Below are 19,431 nucleotides of genomic sequence, written 5' to 3'. Positions count from 1 at the left end.
GTATCAGTGCACCTTATGTCCCTTTAAATATTTGAAGAATTAAACTGCTTATTTCAATTAATTTGAAGGAACAATTAAAAATAGTAGTGGTATAAAAAGTGATTGCTGGTAATGTATGGTTTGTCAGCAGCCAGAACAGGATTGGTTGCGGACCTCAAACTATCTTAATTCTCACTCCCAGAATTGATACTCTGATTTCCAGATACATGTAATAAAACATTTAGCTTGATTGCTGTTTAAATGTCTTTTACATGACCACTTCATCCATACTTACAATTGTACAAAGAAAAAGAGAGATAGATTTGGTCATTGTAATAAAGCTATTTGGTCATTGTATGAGAGAGAGAGAGTTTGACAGATCTGGTCATTGTATGAGAGGGAGTTTGACAGGTCTGGTCATTGAGAGAGAGAGAGTTTGACAGATCTGGTCATTGTATGAGAGAGAGAGAGAGTTTGACAGATCTGGTCATTGTATGAGAGAGAGAGAGAGAGAGAGAGTCTGACAGATCTGGGCATTTTAACAATAAGAGTCAGATAGATCTGGTGATTGGTATAAAGGAAAATGACTGTCCTTCAGTAGTGTTTGTTTAACTTTTGCAGTTTACACCCAGAAGCTGATGATTCAAGAGATGACTTTGCCTCCCCAAGAAAACACACAAGAGTCACTAGAGCAGCCATGAGAGCTGCTACTACATCACAAGCCAAAAAGAAAAGGAGTATGGATGTCAAAGAGCAGACAAATCCATCAAAGAAAAATAAAAGTTCACCAATAGTGTGTATTGAAAAATTGGTGCAGCAAGAGACATTAGAACTCGAGAAAAGAGTAACAACAGAAAATAACAACTTATGTTTTACCCCAGTTCAGAAACAAAGTAAACAATCATGTAGCTCTCTGAAACCACTACAAAACATAATGAATATAAAACCAAAGGCCCATGCATATGAGGAAGTCATACATTTACATGAGAATGATAATGGCCATCAGAGTCATGGAACTCCTGTTGCTTCTGCCCCTAGAGGATTACGGGAAAAAACAGACAGACGTTCAAGCTGCAGAAGTGGATCAATTCGTAGAAGTATCAGAAACGGAAAGATTTCTCATTTAGAGACACCCAAATCTAGTCGCAGGTCCTCAAGAACCGGTGTTCGTAAATCACTCAAGATGTTGAAATCCCAACAAGCATTGAAGAAAACTGAAAAGCTTGAAAAGAAATTGGTAGGTGTATTTGTGTGCATTATTAGTAAAGATTAGGCAATTTTAATCCAGGACGTTTCATCAAAACTTCTTGAAAAGCAAGTTTTGACATTAGAATGAAATGTTTGACCATGATGCTAACTTACATAACTCGTTATTCCTACAAGACTAAAAACTGCTATAAGCTATTGTACTTGGGGACAGTCAGAAATTTTAACTGTGTATTGTATTAACATATTTTAAAAGGACCTTACATCTATCCATGCTGGAAATTACAGCCCACCTGATTGGTCACTTTTTGTAGAAAAGAGGGAATGTTAAATTTGGCCTGTTCAGCTGTACTTCAGTCATGTTCTCTTTTCATTCTTTACAAAACCACCATTCATTAAATTGCATTTCAGCTTAATTTTGCATGCTGCTAGATATTGACTGAGTTTGACTGTCAACATTCAAGGGATAATGGAATTATGTACATGTTAAGTTACTAGTTTCCACGTGTCCCTGAATGATTTCAGTAAAATAGTCCTCATGTTTCCATAATGTTACTTGTATCAGAGGATAAGGTAATTTGTAACAGTGGCCTATTCCATGGATATCCATATGTTACAGCTATTCTATTTCTGCCAGTTTTATATCGTACAACATTTTATTTCAGACTTCAGACGAAGAGAAAATCAAAGATGAAGGTAATTCTTAATTCTTGTTTTGGATGAAATCTGATTTAACAAATGATAATATATCTTATTACACAGTATAGTACAGTAACTACCTCAGATAATATTTCTACAGTCAGTACTTATTAGAGTCAGTACTGACAGTTTTAGCTCATTATGAAACAGGTGTAAGCAGTTGTGCTACAGATGGCATCGGCATCCACAAAGATATATATATGTATATATATATATATATATATATGTATATATATATGTATATATATATATATATATATATATATATATATATATATATATATATATATATATATATATATATATATATATACACCCATACTGAATGTCAACCATTCTTTCCTTTGGAAATCAGTCACACACACACATTAAAGAAATCACAGATATTATGCATCCCATACTAGTGATATGCATTCAGAAAGACCCAGAGATGTACATGTGGTCATTTATAAAAGTACATCAAATAAACAACTTTAGCTTTTGTTATTGTGTTCATTTCTGAATGTAGCGGAACAAGCAGTGCACATGACCTCAGAATCAAGACATGTTGAGGCTTAGACAAAATCCCATTCATAAGTGGGTGACAAGTCGCCTAAAAATGTAAACTTCGCCTTCTGTTGGGAAAGCGAAAACGACTTTGCCCTGTGATTATTTAAGAGGTACATTGACTGACCATACCATATTTTTTTTAAATGCCCCTCGCCTTATCCCGGTTAGCTCTAGTGTTGTAGCGAAATGTATTCATCAAGGCATCAATAACTAGGCCTAGTTTTTATATCAGTTATGTTGACAAACAAACTCTTGTCCATTCACAAACATTATGTTTTGATAGCTGATTGACCATTAACCCTTTTCTGATTAAGGTAGCAACTATCAATTTCCTGTATGCTATCCTTTGATGATAAAACATACAAACTTGTGTTTTCAGATCATAATCTGTGATCTGAATATATATTAACTTCCTCTTATGCACTATTTTGTCATAAAATTAGTTTGAAACTGTAAGTGAACCAGTAGGCCTAATGGGAAATAATGGTGGACTTCGCTAAGTCTGGGATGTACCAGTTTATTAGATTGTCTGTTTTCTTAATCATCGGGCAGATATATTCAGAACAAATATACAAATCATTGAAAGCAAAGCCTATGTATTATTTTATTAACGATTTAACTTTAAAATGCAAATTATATACGTCAGAAACATATGTGACAATGCTATGTTGTGGAATTCGTGAGATGCGCTTTAAGGTCGAAGCTGTTTTCTGACGACACGTATTTGCAAAAATACGGGGGGGGGGGACAGCAAATCAGATACTATTTATTTGCCTAAAATTACTACAGGTACATATACAAATAAATAAACCATAAATTTGCAATCCTGTCAGTGGACTGTTGTAATGAAATAATATTATAGTAAATGATTACATTACGAAAACTGCTCCATCAAAAAATAGATGCATTCCCGTTTGTGTTGATTCTGTAGGAAAGAATGGACTGCAACTTTTGATGGTGGGGCTCCTATTTTTACTAAAATGGGAGTCCTGGACTCCTAGTTTTAAAATCCTAGCGAGGCCTCTGATGAAATGGATTTTCTGCAATACGATTGGCTGTAAACGTGACACTGATCTGGAAATTTTTACACATCGATAAATTCTGGGACTACTTTCAGTTTTTGTACTGTTTGCAGTATAAATAAACATTACAGACACGTCATTGTGAAACGATTGTTTCATCTTTTAAATTTTTTATTCAGCAAATAAATATAAATTATACCCTTTTTATACTTTTTCAAGTATTCTTTGATTGAAATGCTTATTTTACAATTTAGCATTCATCTGCTACATAGTTGCGCAAAATGGTCGATTACGGTGATTTTTCACTGCACTTTTCTGAGTTTTTTTAACAATTAGATGACAAGGAGTTAAAAGAAATAATAGCAGTGATTGAAGCAGATGAAAATGGATTTGACTATAATGTGATGGATGTTACAAATGCTGAAAATGAAACAGAACAACAGAGATTGATAAATTCCCTCACGTGGCACACAATGACCTCAGTCACCCTAGCCATACACAACAACAACAATAATAGCATGAGAACTGGGTCAGTCAGTTTTGAGGCTGCTGAGGGATATAAACCAAGATTCGAGAAATTATCTGAGGAGGACTTAAAAGCTACTGAAATAATCAATACTCAGAGGCTACTAACAAAACACAAAATGGAGTTATGTCGTTTTCAATGGTATTTTTTTTTTAAATTTATTTTAATTTTGTTTGCTTATTTAAAAAATATGAAACATGTGGATGTTGGTGGCTTGGTGAATATGACCACTTACACAGAAATAAAAACATTTATGAGACCATTATTCAAAGACTGAAAAAAAGTTTTTAAATGGTAAAACTACCATCTGCACCAGTGTGACTTAGCACCATTGAAAAATGTTTATAATAATGAATAAAGGTGAATTGTTTTGCTAATTTAAATTATTTTGGATGTGTAGTCATTAATTCCTTCCAGCACTCAACTATACAATCAAACAAAATAAATGGTCGGTTTTGCAAGCAACTCTACATTTAAGAACTACGCATTTAATTTCAGATTAGATAAATGAAACGGTCGTGTTGAGTATTAATGCTGATGAAAAAGATATAAAATGTTATTCCTGTATAGGACATACAATAGAAAAAAAGAATCTTATTTTTTTATATGAAAAGAAATGTGCTGACACCGCGGGTAGTCACTGCCTAATATGTAAAGTATGAAGTTGCCGAATAAACATAACTGTGACAGTAGTTACATTTCTTTGACATTAGATCACTGAACGGGTCTTCACAAGTATTAACGCTTTTGAGAATGATATAAAATGTTATTTGTTTATACAATTTATTTATTTGTTACCTTTGTTAGTAAGGGATAGCATCATCTTGTTCATATTTCCATGTTGTTCATTGATAAAATCCATTGTGATTTAAGGTTTGATTGGAAATTTAACCTAGCACACTAGTACAATACCCAATCATGATCTTTTAATCCTATAATAAAATGTTATTTAGTGTGAGTCAGCAATGACCCTAAAATTCTTTATATCCATGAATGAAATCCGAACATTTTGAACATTATTTATGTTTTAAGATTTAAAAAAAAACAATTTTCATTTCTACATGCTTTGATAGAACAGAACCCACTGCAGTTGACAATAAAACTACAGTTGGATTTTGTGTCAGTTATTAGATTTGTCACTTGTATTGAGGTACTTGTATTTGTTAGATTTATTCTTGCTAGCAACAGTAATTGCTTATAGATGTCTTTACATAAATAATCTGTAGTTTGACTTTATTGCATAAACAGTTGTCTTCACACTAAAACTTAAACAATGAAACTGTTCTACATGTATATCCATTAGTATTTCACCATGATAATTAAAACCGGTTGATCACAGTGAATTCTTTGAAAAATGAATGTTATATTTAGTTGTGTCAAAGATTCTGTGAACAATCGTAGTTTAGAACGTCTTAAACCTTTCAAACACTACCATTACTTTTGGTTGCCATGGCAACCAAAGTCTATAATTATTTATCATTTTCAGTAAGATTAGTATTTGTGCCTTAAGTAAGTGAATCGAATTATATTTTATGTGGAGACAATTTGTAATTAACAACACTACATAGATATTGCAACACACTGAAATGTAGGAATGTGTTTGAAAGTAAAACTTTAAGTAGCTTAAACCTAAAAGCCATGAACTGAAGATATGTCCTATGTTGGCAGATATTTTACTGTGTATGTACACATTTTGATTAACTATATTTGATGGAAAGGAAAATTATACATTAGATTTGTTTTGTCAGTTTTTTCTCAATATTTTTCCACCCTTTTTCTGTTTTGCTGCTAAGGTAATGAAGAACACATTAATTTTACTGACCTTTTCGGTGTTAACAGTCCGCATCCATATTTGCATCACTTTATTCATTTTCACCCGTCTAAATATAAAAACTAATTTTGAAGCTGTTATATGGGTTTAGCTTATAAAGTCAGCATTCTGAGACAATTCAGCATATGCTGAAACAAATCAGCACCAGCAAAAAAAAGTCACGCAAAAATGACCACTTCCAGGATTAATAGTGTTAAAAATATTCACTTGTATTTCTGTTGAATATACATTTAGTATTTCTGATCTTCTGATAAAAAAGTGTTGCAGTTGGATTAGAAATTTACTTTAAAGTATTGCTCAGAGACATTTAGTTGTAGTGGGTATTAAAATTACAGGCTACAATACTGCCCGTAGGTATGCTAGCAAACCTAACTTGTGTTCCTAATATTTCTCTTATTTTATTCCCTGTGCAGAGTCTAACATGGATGCTGCACCAGGTGATGAGTAAGTATTTTACATATTTTGTTTCAGAAATGTCTAAGTCCGGGTTCTTAATACATTTCAAAACTGAAATTGCCTACAATGAGAAACAGGTTTGAGTTTCCAGTGTTCGTACACCAGTCATTTATCATTGTACTTCCATCTTTCATGAGAAAGCTTGCCAGTAGCCTCTCATGGGTCAGTGGTTCTTTCCTGGGTTTTCCCAGGTTCTTCCTCTATCATTTATACTGGCTGCCGTGTATATCCTATCTTGTGTTGAAAAATGACATTAAACCCAACAACAACTTCCATCTTTCACAACACTTTTAACCAACAGAAATTATTTTTCTACTCTTCCTTAAATTTTCTTATAACTTAGGGATATGTATTCTTCTTCAGCTCAGAATTTTTACTAACTTTCTGTTTCTTTGGAGTCTGCAGATCAGAAAAATCATCACTGACAAGCCATTTCTGAAACTGAGACGGAAAGAACATAGGCTTCTTTTGAGCCATTGTGTTTAACATTTCACAAATACATTTTAATATAACAAAATTATTCAGTCTCATTTTCAGTGTTGAATAATTCTAAAGCGCAAAATCTCTGAGCTGGGAATTTTTTATGAATGATGCATTAATTAAAACACCTTAAACAAATAAATTGCCTTAAAATTTCTCCACTTAAACTTGTCACAACTGGCTTTGCAAGCCACCATATTTTCCAGTTTTGTCTAAGTGATTATAATTTTATTGGTAGTAAAACAAACAACAATATTTGTCTCAAAAGTTAATCCAATATAATTTTAATTGATTTCATCTTTCTGTATTGTAAACATCAAAAATAATCTCATAATTATGTAACATTTATTCATTTATGCATACCAGTGCGTTACATCACTAACCTGTTAATTCTGATTAGTTCATACTTAATTTACATTGTTGTGATATTATGGTCTGGTAAGGTGTAAACAGTATTCTAGCAAGTGTTGGTTACTGGCACATATAGAGAATTTGTGATTTACAACACATGTATAAATGAAAATTATGCGAAGGCAAATCAGAGGTAATTAAGACTGGTACTCTGGCCGAAATCAACATCCATCATAAAAATTCACAGGTTTGAATTTCCTTGTGCCAAAGGACCACTCTGGTCGACTAGTGGTTAGAGTGTCTGCTCATATGCTGGAGGTCACAGGTTCAAACCTAGGCCGAGTCATACCAGAGACTTATAAAAAAGGTACTAGCAGCTACCTCACTTGGCACTCAGCGTTAAGAGGTTTAACAATTGTGGTAAAATGGTGTATTGTACTTTTATTCTTGGAGAATATGTAATATATTTCCCTGAAAATCGTGTTAAGTACTGCTGCCATGTTAGAAGTACAGTTTAATAATTTGTATCTACATTTTCATAATGCAGTCATTATTCCCATCACTAATAACTAGTGGCATGTATTATTACTCTTGCATTTGTGTGTGTCTGTTGGTTAAGATTTTGTTTTGTTATTGCACAATATTTAATGGGCCCCCACAGCACATACATCCCCACACTTTTGGTTTCAGTGTGCTACTTTAAAATCTAATGAGAAGGTTTTATTTGGGTCAGTTTTCAGGCACTGCAGTGCAGCATTCATATTTGTTAAGTTTTGTTAAATGTTGCATTTACTCCATGCCCAGTGAATTTCACTTTCTTTGTTAAATGCACTGTTAAAATTCATTTCATGTTATGCCCAGATCCCCATCATCAATTAAATGCACTGTTAAAATGCATTTCAGGTCACATGATGTTATGCCCAGATCCCCATCATCTATAGCTGCTACTCAATTACATGCACTGTTAAAATTGATTTCGGGTCACATGATGTTATGCCCAGATCACCATCATCTCTAGCTGCTACTCAATTACAAGCACTGTTAAAATCCATTTCAGGTCACATGATGTTATGCCCAGATCGCCATCATCTCTAGCTGCTACTCAATTACATGCACTGTTAAAATTCATTTCAGGTCAGATGATGTTATGCCCAGATCCCCATCATCTCTAGCTGCTACTCAATTACATGCACTGTAAAACTTCATTTCAGGTCACATGATGACAGTGATGTTGTGCCTAGATCCCCATCCCCTCCAGCTCCTAAGGTACATATCAATAGATTGTCAGAATAGTTAGGTCTGTTGACCTTCATGATAGCTTCAAATCTGCCAGAACTTGAGCAAGCTTGATTTATTGTAACAGTAAACATATTTCACATGAGCACTAGATCATGGTAACCTGCTTCTTCAGTCAGATGATGTATGTATTTATGTATGTATAGGGCCTAATGACATATGAACACAGCCATGATTTATATTACCAAGCAAAGACTATTTTGCAATAATGGTTATGGCTGAAACCTTGCCTTAGTCCCTGGAATATAAGCACTTCCAACCAAAAGTAAATATGCAACACTGAAATCTTATTGATGTTTTTCTTTACAAATGATGCCTGCTACTGCTTACATTTTAAACTACATCCCCACAATGTTTGAGCCCTCTATTCAACTATATTGGATTGGTCCTCCCTCATCATTTGAATTTATCTTGGTGCCAACTGTCCCGCTTTTTGCGGCTTCCACAAGGGGGCATAAAAAACTGACTATTCCCATGGCAGTAGTTAAAATAATCAAAGAATGATATTCCTTTAAAGCAATCTTGGTGGTATCCACCTAGGTAGAACATCCCGTTCACAGGTATATGTAAATTAATAATTCTGCCTGGACTAGAGTAAGTTGCAGAGGTACACTGAAATGTGGTAGAGGTGGTAAAAGTAGTTTGTAATGGGCTTATAAGTGGAAAGGTACTATTTACTTTCAGCAATTTAAAGTTGGCAAAAGATGTAGTAAGTTCAATTAATTGTCTTAAAATCTTACTGTACTTTCAGTTTCTTTTTGTTGTATATAAATTATTCTGGTAATTAGTATAAGTCAGTGTTGTTTTTATACTGAGATTTTTCTTTTCTTTTGACAACTTCAGATTATACATCCAGCTTCATTCTTGAATAACTTAAACAAAAACAACACTAACAGTACTTTACGTCCTGCAAATGTTGCCACTACAATTGCACGGTCCTTTATCCAAAGAAATACTACTCCATCAAGGCCAACTATGGAGGTAAGATATCTGTTCTCCTACATTCTCTTTCCTGTTAATAGCTTTTGTCAAACGGGGAAGCTTAGCATCATTCTTGATCACATTTAAATGTGTATGTATGTTTCCATCCACACCTTAATCAATCTTGGTAAGTTTAGTATATGGTCATTTCTCAAGTTCAGTAAGCCACAGTCATGTTACATGGTATATGGATGCATCTTGATATGTACAACACAGTCATGTTACATGGTATTTGGATGCATCTTGATATGTACAACACAGTCATGTTACATGGTATTTGGATGCATCTTGATATGTACAACACAGTCATGTTACATGGTATATGGATGCATCTTGATATGTACAACACAGTCATGTTACATGGTATTTGGATGCATCTTGATATGTACAACACAGTTATGTTGTATGGTATATGGATGCATCTTGATATGTACAACACAGTCATGTTACATGGTATTTGGATGCATCTTGATATGTACAACACAGTCATGTTACATGGTATATGGATGCATCTTGATATGTACAACACAGTCATGTTACATGGTATTTGGATGCATCTTGATATGTACAACACAGTTATGTTGCATGGTATATGGATGCATCTTGATATGTACAACACAGTCATGTTACATGGTATTTGGATGCATCTTGATATGTACAACACAGTCATGTTACATGGTATATGGATGCATCTTGATATGTACAACACAGTCATGTTACATGGTATTTGGATGCATCTTGATATGTACAACACAGTTGCATGGTATATGGATGCTTATTGATATGTACAACACAGTCATGTTACATGGTATTTGGATGCATCTTGATATGTACAACACAGTCATGTTACATGGTATATGGATGCATCTTGATATGTACAACACAGTCATGTTACATGGTATATGGATGCATCTTGATATGTACAACACAGTCATGTTACATGGTATTTGGATGCATCTTGATATGTACAACACAGTTATGTTGCATGGTATGTGGATGCATCTTGATATGTACAACACAGTCATGTTACATGGTATTTGTATGCATCTTGATATGTACAACACGCTTATGTTGCATGGTATATGGATGCATCTTGATATGTACAACACAGTCATGTTACATGGTATATGGATGCATCTTGATATGTACAACACAGTCATGTTACATGGTATGTGCATGCATCTTGATATGTACAACACAGTTATGTTACATGGTATTTGGATGCATCTTGATATGTACAACACAGTTATGTTGCATGGTATATGGAGGCATCTTGATATGTACAACACAGTCATGTTACATGGTATATGGATGCATCTTGATATGTACAACACAGTCATGTTACATGGTATTTGTATGCATCTTGATATGTACAACACGCTTATGTTGCATGGTATATGGATGCATCTTGATATGTACAACACGCTTATGTTGCATGGTATATGGATGCATCTTGATATGTACAACACAGTCATGTTACATGGTATTTGGATGCATCTTGATATGTACAACACAGTTATGTTGCTTGGTATATGGATGCATCTTGATATGTACAACACAGTCATGTTACATGGTATTTGTATGCATCTTGATATGTACAACACAGTCATGTTACATGGTATTTGTATGCATCTTGATATGTACAACACGCTTATGTTACATGGTATATGGAGGCATCTTGATATGTACAACACAGTCATGTTACATGGTATTTGGATGCATCTTGATATGTACAACACAGTTATGTTGCATGGTATATGAAGGCATCTTGATATGTACAACACAGTCATGTTACATGGTATATGGATGCATCTTGATATGTACAACACAGTTATGTTGCATGGTATATGGAGGCATCTTGGTATGTACAACACAGTTATGTTGCATGGTATATGGAGGCATCTTGATATGTACAGCACAGTCATGTTACATGGTATATAGATGGTAATTGGTAATACACACTGCAAATCAAGATGTTGACTAAGTTCTGTTGAGCAAAACCTATGCATATTGATGAAGTGATCTTGCATCTAATTGGCTAAACATATATAACTCTAGTAGCTATTTTTGATAGGATACTGATAACCATGATCTTAGATTTTGTAATTAGTGAGATCTCTGCATCTTAATTCATCTGTTTGGCTGAGATTGTTACATCATCAGAACCTATATTTTTTATAAGGTTTTGACGGGTATATATCAATATTGGATTAGTTGGAATAAGAGCAAAATCTTAATGGATATTAATTATGCAGTTATCTTTCGAAAGAACTTTTTGTAATAGAAAGTTTAGGAGGACTTAGTTTACATAGGATTGTGTTTTTACCATAATGTATTAGTATGCTTAGTGAAATGGTCAAGTAATGCACGTTATGTGTGCAGTGTTGGGTCACTTGGATCTTTTTTGTAATATTTGGAATCTTTGGACCTTCTGAGATCTGCAGCAGATCATACTTGTTTTACTAACACGAATCTAGTTTTCTTTTTACTTGTATGTTTGAGTGGCCGAGTGGTCTAAAGCGCTCTCCGTTACGGATCACTGCCATCTCACCTCTGTCTGCGTGGGTTCGAGTCTCGGATCCGGCTAATGTGGGTATGTGAGAAAGCTTGCCAGTAGCTTCTCGTGGGTCGGTGGTTCTTTCCGGGTTTCTTCCAGGTTCTTCCTCCACCATTAATACTGGCCGCCATGTATAGCCTATCGTATGCTGAAAAATGGCATTAAACCCTACAATAACAACAACTTGTATGTTTGAAAAGGAAAAATTGCACAACTGCATCTTTTCCATCATGTTTTATGAATTTCTACAACATTCAAACTTATCATATTAAAACTGTTGAATAAAGCCATTGCCAGTATGCTATGTGGCTTACTTGTGGTCTTTGTTTTAAAGTGGTAATCTTCCACTAGTACGTGAGAAGTCACAGCTACCTATCTTTGAACAATCATGTTTCCAAGCAAATGTGATATCTACCTCAGGACACACAAAATTAGAAGCTAACTGACTGAAACATGCAAATTAGACAATATTGACCACGTTACGGTAGTGGTAGAATTCACAGGTACAGTTCATTTGATTGGCATAGTACAATATATAAAGTACTGATGACAATTCAAAATTAAGGAAACTCGTAATAGCATGCAAAGTCGTCATGGATACAAGTTGTACATTTTTGCAGGATTTGCAAGATAAGAAGAAGAAGGCAATTGAAGAGAAGGAGCGGTTACATGAAGAAAGACTGAAGAAGAGAGAGAAGCAGTACCAGAAAAAGATGGAGGAACTCAAAAGGTTACCACTACATATGTTTCATTGCTTTGATTGGAGGAAGGCATACTGCATAGGTGTTTCACTGCATTAGTTGGAGGAAGGAATACTGCATAGGTGTTTAATTGCATTGGTTGGAGGAAAGCATACTGCATATGTTTCACTGCATTGGTTGGAGGAAGGCATACTGCATAGGTGTTTAATTGCATTGGTTGGAGGAAGGCATACAGCATAGATGTTTCATTGCAGTGGTTGGAGGAAGGCATACTGCATAGGTGATTAATTGCATTGGTTGGAGGAAGGCATACTGCATAGATGTTTCAATGCATTGGTTGGAGGAAGGCATACGGAATATATGTTTCATTGCATTGGTTGGAGGAAGGCACACTGCATAGGTGTTTAATTGCATTGGTTGGAGGAAGGCATACAGCATAGGTGTTTAACTGCATTGGTTGGAGGAAGGCATACTGCATAGATGTTTCATTGCATTAGTTGGAGGAAGGCATCCTTCATAGGTGTTTAATTGCATTGGTTGGAGGAAGGCATACAGCATAGGTGTTTAATTGCATTGGTTGGAGGAAGGCATACAGCATATGTTTTAATTGTATTGGTTGGAGGAAGGCATACTGCATAGATGTTTCATTGCATTGGTTGGAGGAAGGCATCCTTCATAGGTGTTTAATTGCATTGGTTGGAGGAAGGCATACAGCATAGGTGTTTAATTGCATTGGTTGGAGGAAGGCATACAGCATATGTTTTAATTGTATTGGTTGGAGGAAGGCATACTGCATAGATGTTTCATTGCATTGGTTGGAGGAAGGCATACTGCATAGGTGTTTAATTGCATTGGTTGGAGGAAGGCATACTGCATATATTTTAATTGTATTGGTTGGAGGAAGGCATACTGCATATGTTTTAGCTGTATTGGTTGGAAGAAGACAAGAGGAACAGAAAACTCAGTAGCAAACATTCATGCTTCCTGGATGACAAATATTGACTGATTTATAGGGGTATAAAGTCATACTATTGTCCGTATGTTCATTTAAGTTTCTTGTTTGTGTTAGTCTCTTGGCTTCTCTGTTTTCCTTGAATATATCTTATTTTTTGGCTGATAGATTGTAAGTCAAAACAACTGCTTATCACATGTAATACTGGTACCTTTTGTGGAATGATAAAACTCCTAATTATGTCCCCACTAAATGAAGTCAGTGGAGCCCTGCAGTAATCACTGTTTGTCAACATTTTGGTTATTTATAAGATTACTTGATTGGGAATTGCAGGATTGGAACCAAATAAATTTGGTTTTCAGCTGTATATTGATAAGGCCTCAGATGATTTCAGTTCTGATCGTCATTTGCTTACTTTGCTAAAAGGCCATGTGAGTGTGTGGTATTATCCTGCATTAGTCATACAAAATCCATCCATCAGCATATTTTACCATATCAAAAGCCACAAAATCAGTTTCAGATAATTTGTGACAGAAAGCATGCTGGCATAAAATGCTTTCAAATTAATGAAAATGATTTTGATCCACTTTTAACATTGCTGCAGTTACAAAAAATTGAAAAACCTTTAAACTTCTTCTCAAAAACCACTCAGCAGAATTTGACAAAAATTTTACTGAAGTAATCCTGGCATGACAGACTTCTGAATTTGTACAAATGATTCTTATTTGCTATTGAAGACCACCTTTGCTACCGAAAATATAAAAACCTTGACATGACTTCTCAAAAACTACTGAAATGAATTAGATTAAGATTTCAACAGAAAGCATTCTGGTTTGAAAGACATTTAAATAACAATGTCGGAAGAACAGTTGAAAAAAAATCATCTTGGCATAATCCTTTAAATTTTATACAAAAGATTACGATCCCCAATCAGATTTGGCCATCATTGCTTAAAAAACTATGACAATTAAAAAACCTCAAATAAACTATTCTCCACATAATATAACCAAATTTGACAGTTTTGTAGAAATGGCATTGATCTGCCATAAAATCGGGCAACCAATGCAAAAATGTAATTAAATGACTTCTCAGAAGCTACTGACATGCAGTGATTTATTAATTATAACTTGAATGAAGTCAGTTCCAACTTTCTACATTATTTATTGCCCCTGATTGCCCACCACAATAACTTTTTACCTGGGATTGTTGGACTTGACATAACATGTGTAAAATATAAGCAGAAGACATTTGGCCCAACTTCTTGAAAAGGCAGTTGAAGGGCCACATTTACAGCCCCCCCCCCACCAACACACACACACACACACACAAAGATGCCTAAAACAGCACATATGGCAACGATCACTCAGATCCAGTCCAAACCAAGTCAAGCAGTTGAACTGAAGCTAATTTGGAATTGTGTTTGATGAGCATAACAACAGCAGGCTTTGTTACATTGAATGTTACGAGCTTAAGCCTCAGCCCCAAACTGCATGGACACAGAGGTATGGACCATTGATGCTTTCAGTCAGCTTGGTGGGCAGCATGGGCACATGCCTCCCCCAGCAGTTTTAATACTAGAGATTATCCAGAAAATGGGGTGCAGGGTTTACAAAATTGTCCTGTTTGCCCCTCTCTGACAGGACAAATCTTGAAGCAATGATCTGTTTAGTCTGGCAACAAATGTACCCAGGAAAATTGTAGTGACCTCCATGGTCACCATTATTTCATTGGTGTACTGAGAAACTCCTCCTCCATGCCTGGCTCTGGTCAGGAAATTCAAGTACAAAAGGAAGTGTGGTGCTTTGATTATGGACAGGTAGACAGCCCTCCACTTTGAAAGCATGTGAGGGAAGTGAGTGACATGTTTACAGTGACTGGTATCACATTAATGTCACACCACTCTTAGCCTCTGTTCCCTCAATTGGCTACCTTCAGTCTTTTTTCTTATTTGAAAACAAGTTGCAAGCCCCATTTACAATATCAAATTAACATTCCATAATCGCCGAATTTATGGGAGTGATGATATTGGCTGCAGCAATGACCTTTACAACTTGTTGTCAAATTTCAACATATCCAGGTCACGCTAGTTCCTAAAATGGAATGTCTTCTGGGTCTTGATGTGGGTCAGCTTGCCAAACTTGTCCTCTGTATCAGTGAAGCAGTCATAAAGATTTTCTGATATAGCACTAACTTCATCTTGCAGAGTGAGTGAGCTGCATTCACTCTCAGTGGGTCCAAACTACATGTTGCTCTGATCTGACTGTTCAGTCATAGTGATGACACAATTTTGTTTTGTTCCTCAAATCAGGTTACTATTGATAAACACCAAAAAAAACCCAAATATCACTCTTTCTCTCTTTCCTTGATCATCCATTGAAAGAGGCAAGCTGCATAATACAATTTATGAAACGCCTTCAAACGTAATGCATCTGTTCTAAACATACTGCGGTCAGTTAGCTCAGTTTATTTTTCTCCAGCTTTTATTTGTGGGACAAGGTCTCGCAAAGGAGGGAGCTGAATCTTATTAGGCCAATGGTAGCTGCTAATACATTTCTCATGCTCTGTTCATAATGGGGGCCCTGAGTGGTATAAAGTGCTCACCATTACGGATCACTGCCATCTCACAACTCTGTCTACATGGGTTTAAGTCTCAGGCTGAGCCAATGTAGGTATATGAGAAAGCTTGGCAGTAGCTTCTCGTGGGTCTATGGTTCTTTCCGGGGTTTTCTCTGGATTTTCCTCCACTTTTTATTCTGGCCGCCATGTATAGCCTATCTTGTGCTGAAAATGGCGTTAAAGCCTGTAACAACAACAACTGTTCATAATGGCACAGTCTTAGCCCAAGGCAACCTCGGCTCGATTCACCCTGAAAATGTTTGAAAGTAAAGCAACTCACCTGTGTTTGATTCCACAGGAACCACCCTTATATATGTATAAATGCCTAATTGTCAGTTTTTATAACCTAAAGTTCATCCTTTCAGTAGAGGAGTCATCATCTTCCTGTAGATCGAAATTGGCAGAGGCTGGATTCTCAGGCATTTCCTCCTCTATTCTCCTGATGTTGATGTGATCCGGCACTGTATTTGATGGAGAAAGGAACTGTCTTAATAGATTATGTTTCTTAGAAAATACTTACTCATCCACATTATTCTCAACCCCATATGTCCTTCCCCATAAATCCTCTTCATTCAGCGTTTTACTCAAGCTTTTAACTCGTTAAATCTATCATATAGGTACCCTCCTGGCAGGTGCAAGGGAGGAGTTAATAATATATATGGACACTCACACACAGACCTTGAATTTTTTTGTATACATCCAGCATAAGTTGGAGCATATTATGTTGTCCATCTTCCTTTTATCAATTTCATTTCTGCACAATAAGTTGAACTCGCCACAATCTTAACTTCTTGGTCAGATCAAAGGTCTAGGGCAGTATAACTGAAAGTAGAAAAATGGTTTCCACACAGTATCTTGAGTTCTCTGCCATCTAGTTACCAAAATTTGTGGATGGCATGCACTTTGGGTAGTTTATAGAGTCCAGTTGGTTTCTGGGGTCAAAGGTCAAGGTTACAGGAACACTGTTTCCCCTAAGGGTGCAAGATTGAGAGTCAAAAAATCCCCTTGGTATCACAGCTGGGAGTCAGATTGAGTTCGAGTAAAATACAAATGTTGGTGCCAGAACCAGGTATAAAATTAATAGTAGGGTCTCTGATACAAAAGTGAGGATAAAGGGAACACTAAGTAACTAAAACAAGACAAATGCTTTCCACATGATAACATAATTGTACAATACATAGCAAGACCAAACATTGCAGATGGCTTGCATTTAGGGTAAGGAAGGTGCCTATCAATTTTGGGCTCAAAAGGTCAAAGACCAAAGACACAGTGAGTGAAAGAAGAAAATTGTTTTCAGGCAATAACTCCTTCAATATCAACAGTTAACAATCATTTCAGACAGCTTGCACCTGAAGCTTGTTGATTTAGGAGGTCACTATGACTGAAAGAAAAATGGTTTCTGCAAAATATTTTAGATTTTGCATAACATACCAGAACCAAACTTTGTAGATGCCTAGAACTTAGGATGACAAAGAAGCCTATCAATTGTGGGGTCTAAAAATTACAGTTAATTTGTCTTAAAGAACACTGATCTCTGCACACTTAATTTCAGTTCTCAAGCATTTTCTTTCAGCAAAGTTTCTGGATGACTTACACTTTGGGTGACTGCTCTGGTGGCCTAATAGGTTTGAGTGTCTGCCTCAGATTGGGAATGTCAAGGATTTGAACCCCGGCCAAGTCATACCAGAGACTTATAAAAATTGTACTAGCAGCTGCCTCACTTAGCACTCAGCATTAAGAGGTTAGTGTTAGAACTGGTCAGACTGGTGTCAGGATAATGTGAATGTGTGAGACATGATGTTACATGATTCTCCAGTGCAAGACCACTATAAACTGCCACACTGCAGACATCATAGTGATATGACTGGAAAATTGTTAAAGCTATATTAAAAATCCAAATCACACACAGATTCACATTAAGTATGAAAGAGTCATATTGATTTTGGGTCAAAACCGAAGGAAGAGTAAAAACGATTTTTGCATAATTATTCTGCTTCTAGATTATATACATTAACCAATGTTTGTGAAGGATTACACTTAAGGTATGTAAGATGCATATTGATTTTGGGGTTAAAAGGTCATGGTCATCATGGCATTAAGAAAAAAGAATATTGCAGATTGACTTGTTTTGAAATTAGGTCGTTTACCAAATTTTGAAGATAGCATGCACTTAGGGTAATAAGGAAGCATATGAATTCAGGAGGCTTAAGATCAGAGGCCACTGTTTTAGTAAGCCTAACCAAATAAAATTAGTATCTGCACATTAAGACCAGTGAGTCCTTCATCTCCTTAGTCAACCATACTCTACTAGTGCCTACATAGAGGACTATTAAACATGTGATGGGTGTACAACATACTGTTTATTTTGACCCTGTTTGATAGTTTTCGAGCATTCAATTCTAAGTGATGCTTTTTGTCATTATCAATGATATGTTGCAGACATATTGTTGGTCCAGATTTTTTCCACTCGATGTGATAGTTTTGTAAAAACAAAAAAAGAATTTTATAGAGCTCTTCTGTTAAATTGTACACAAAGAAAATGTCATCAGATTTTTGTGTGAAAAAAAATGTACATTTAATCCCATAGAAAACGTGAAGAAAGGATGAAGAAGGCAGAAAAACAACGTGCAAAGCAGCACGATGAGGAGAACAAACATAGAATGTTGTTGAACAAAAAGATGCAGCAGAAAGAGCAACTGTTGGAAAGCTTGAGGGAAGACAGGTTGAGGGAGGAAAAAGAAAAACAGAAAATCAGGTAATTTTGTCACAACTCGGTGAATAGCAAGACATTGTTGTCACTTCACTATGGCGATGACATTGTTCTCACTTCAGTATGGCAAAGACATAGTTGTTCTTAGACTGACTTGTTTCAAGTCTTTAGCCATCCTGGAGATGCACAAGGATATTAATGCTAAAAGTTCAAACTTTGTAAAGAAGTGTTAAAACTGGATATAAACAAATGCGAAAATGAGAATAATTTAGGTCACTGAGAATCAGGAATTTTCTCAAATATTGCATTTAATCAAATCTCGATAATAACTTTGTCGAAGAAAAAATGGCATCTGTTACTTATTTTGGAAATGTGTGATATATTCCCATGATCTAATGTCTATCTGGATCACTTATTTTGGAAATGTGTGATATATTCCCATGATCTAATGTCTATCTGGATCACTTATTTTGGAAACGTGTGACATATTCCAATGATCTAATGTCTATCTGGATCACT

General features: G+C 35.6%; 1 protein-coding gene across 1 annotated transcript in view; it reads left to right on the top strand.

Moving 5' to 3' along the window:
- The window catches only part of LOC149786119 (uncharacterized), a 57,915-nt gene that overhangs the window by 15,312 nt on the left and 23,172 nt on the right, over nucleotides 1–19,431 (top strand). The window contains exons 4-10 of the mRNA XM_089976449.1: nucleotides 601–1,216; nucleotides 1,851–1,881; nucleotides 6,226–6,256; nucleotides 8,311–8,365; nucleotides 9,239–9,376; nucleotides 12,554–12,663; nucleotides 18,790–18,957. Coding sequence (XP_089832575.1) covers nucleotides 601–1,216; nucleotides 1,851–1,881; nucleotides 6,226–6,256; nucleotides 8,311–8,365; nucleotides 9,239–9,376; nucleotides 12,554–12,663; nucleotides 18,790–18,957 — 1,149 coding nt within the window. The remainder of the gene's footprint in view (nucleotides 1–600; nucleotides 1,217–1,850; nucleotides 1,882–6,225; nucleotides 6,257–8,310; nucleotides 8,366–9,238; nucleotides 9,377–12,553; nucleotides 12,664–18,789; nucleotides 18,958–19,431) is intronic.

This window comes from Sinohyriopsis cumingii, chromosome 12, assembly GCF_028554795.1.
Source record: "Sinohyriopsis cumingii isolate HCF-2022 chromosome 12, ASM2855479v2, whole genome shotgun sequence".
NCBI lineage: Eukaryota > Metazoa > Mollusca > Bivalvia > Unionida > Unionidae > Sinohyriopsis > Sinohyriopsis cumingii.
The sequence above is the reverse complement of the archived record's forward strand: the minus strand, read 5'-3'. Positions and strand labels throughout refer to the sequence as shown.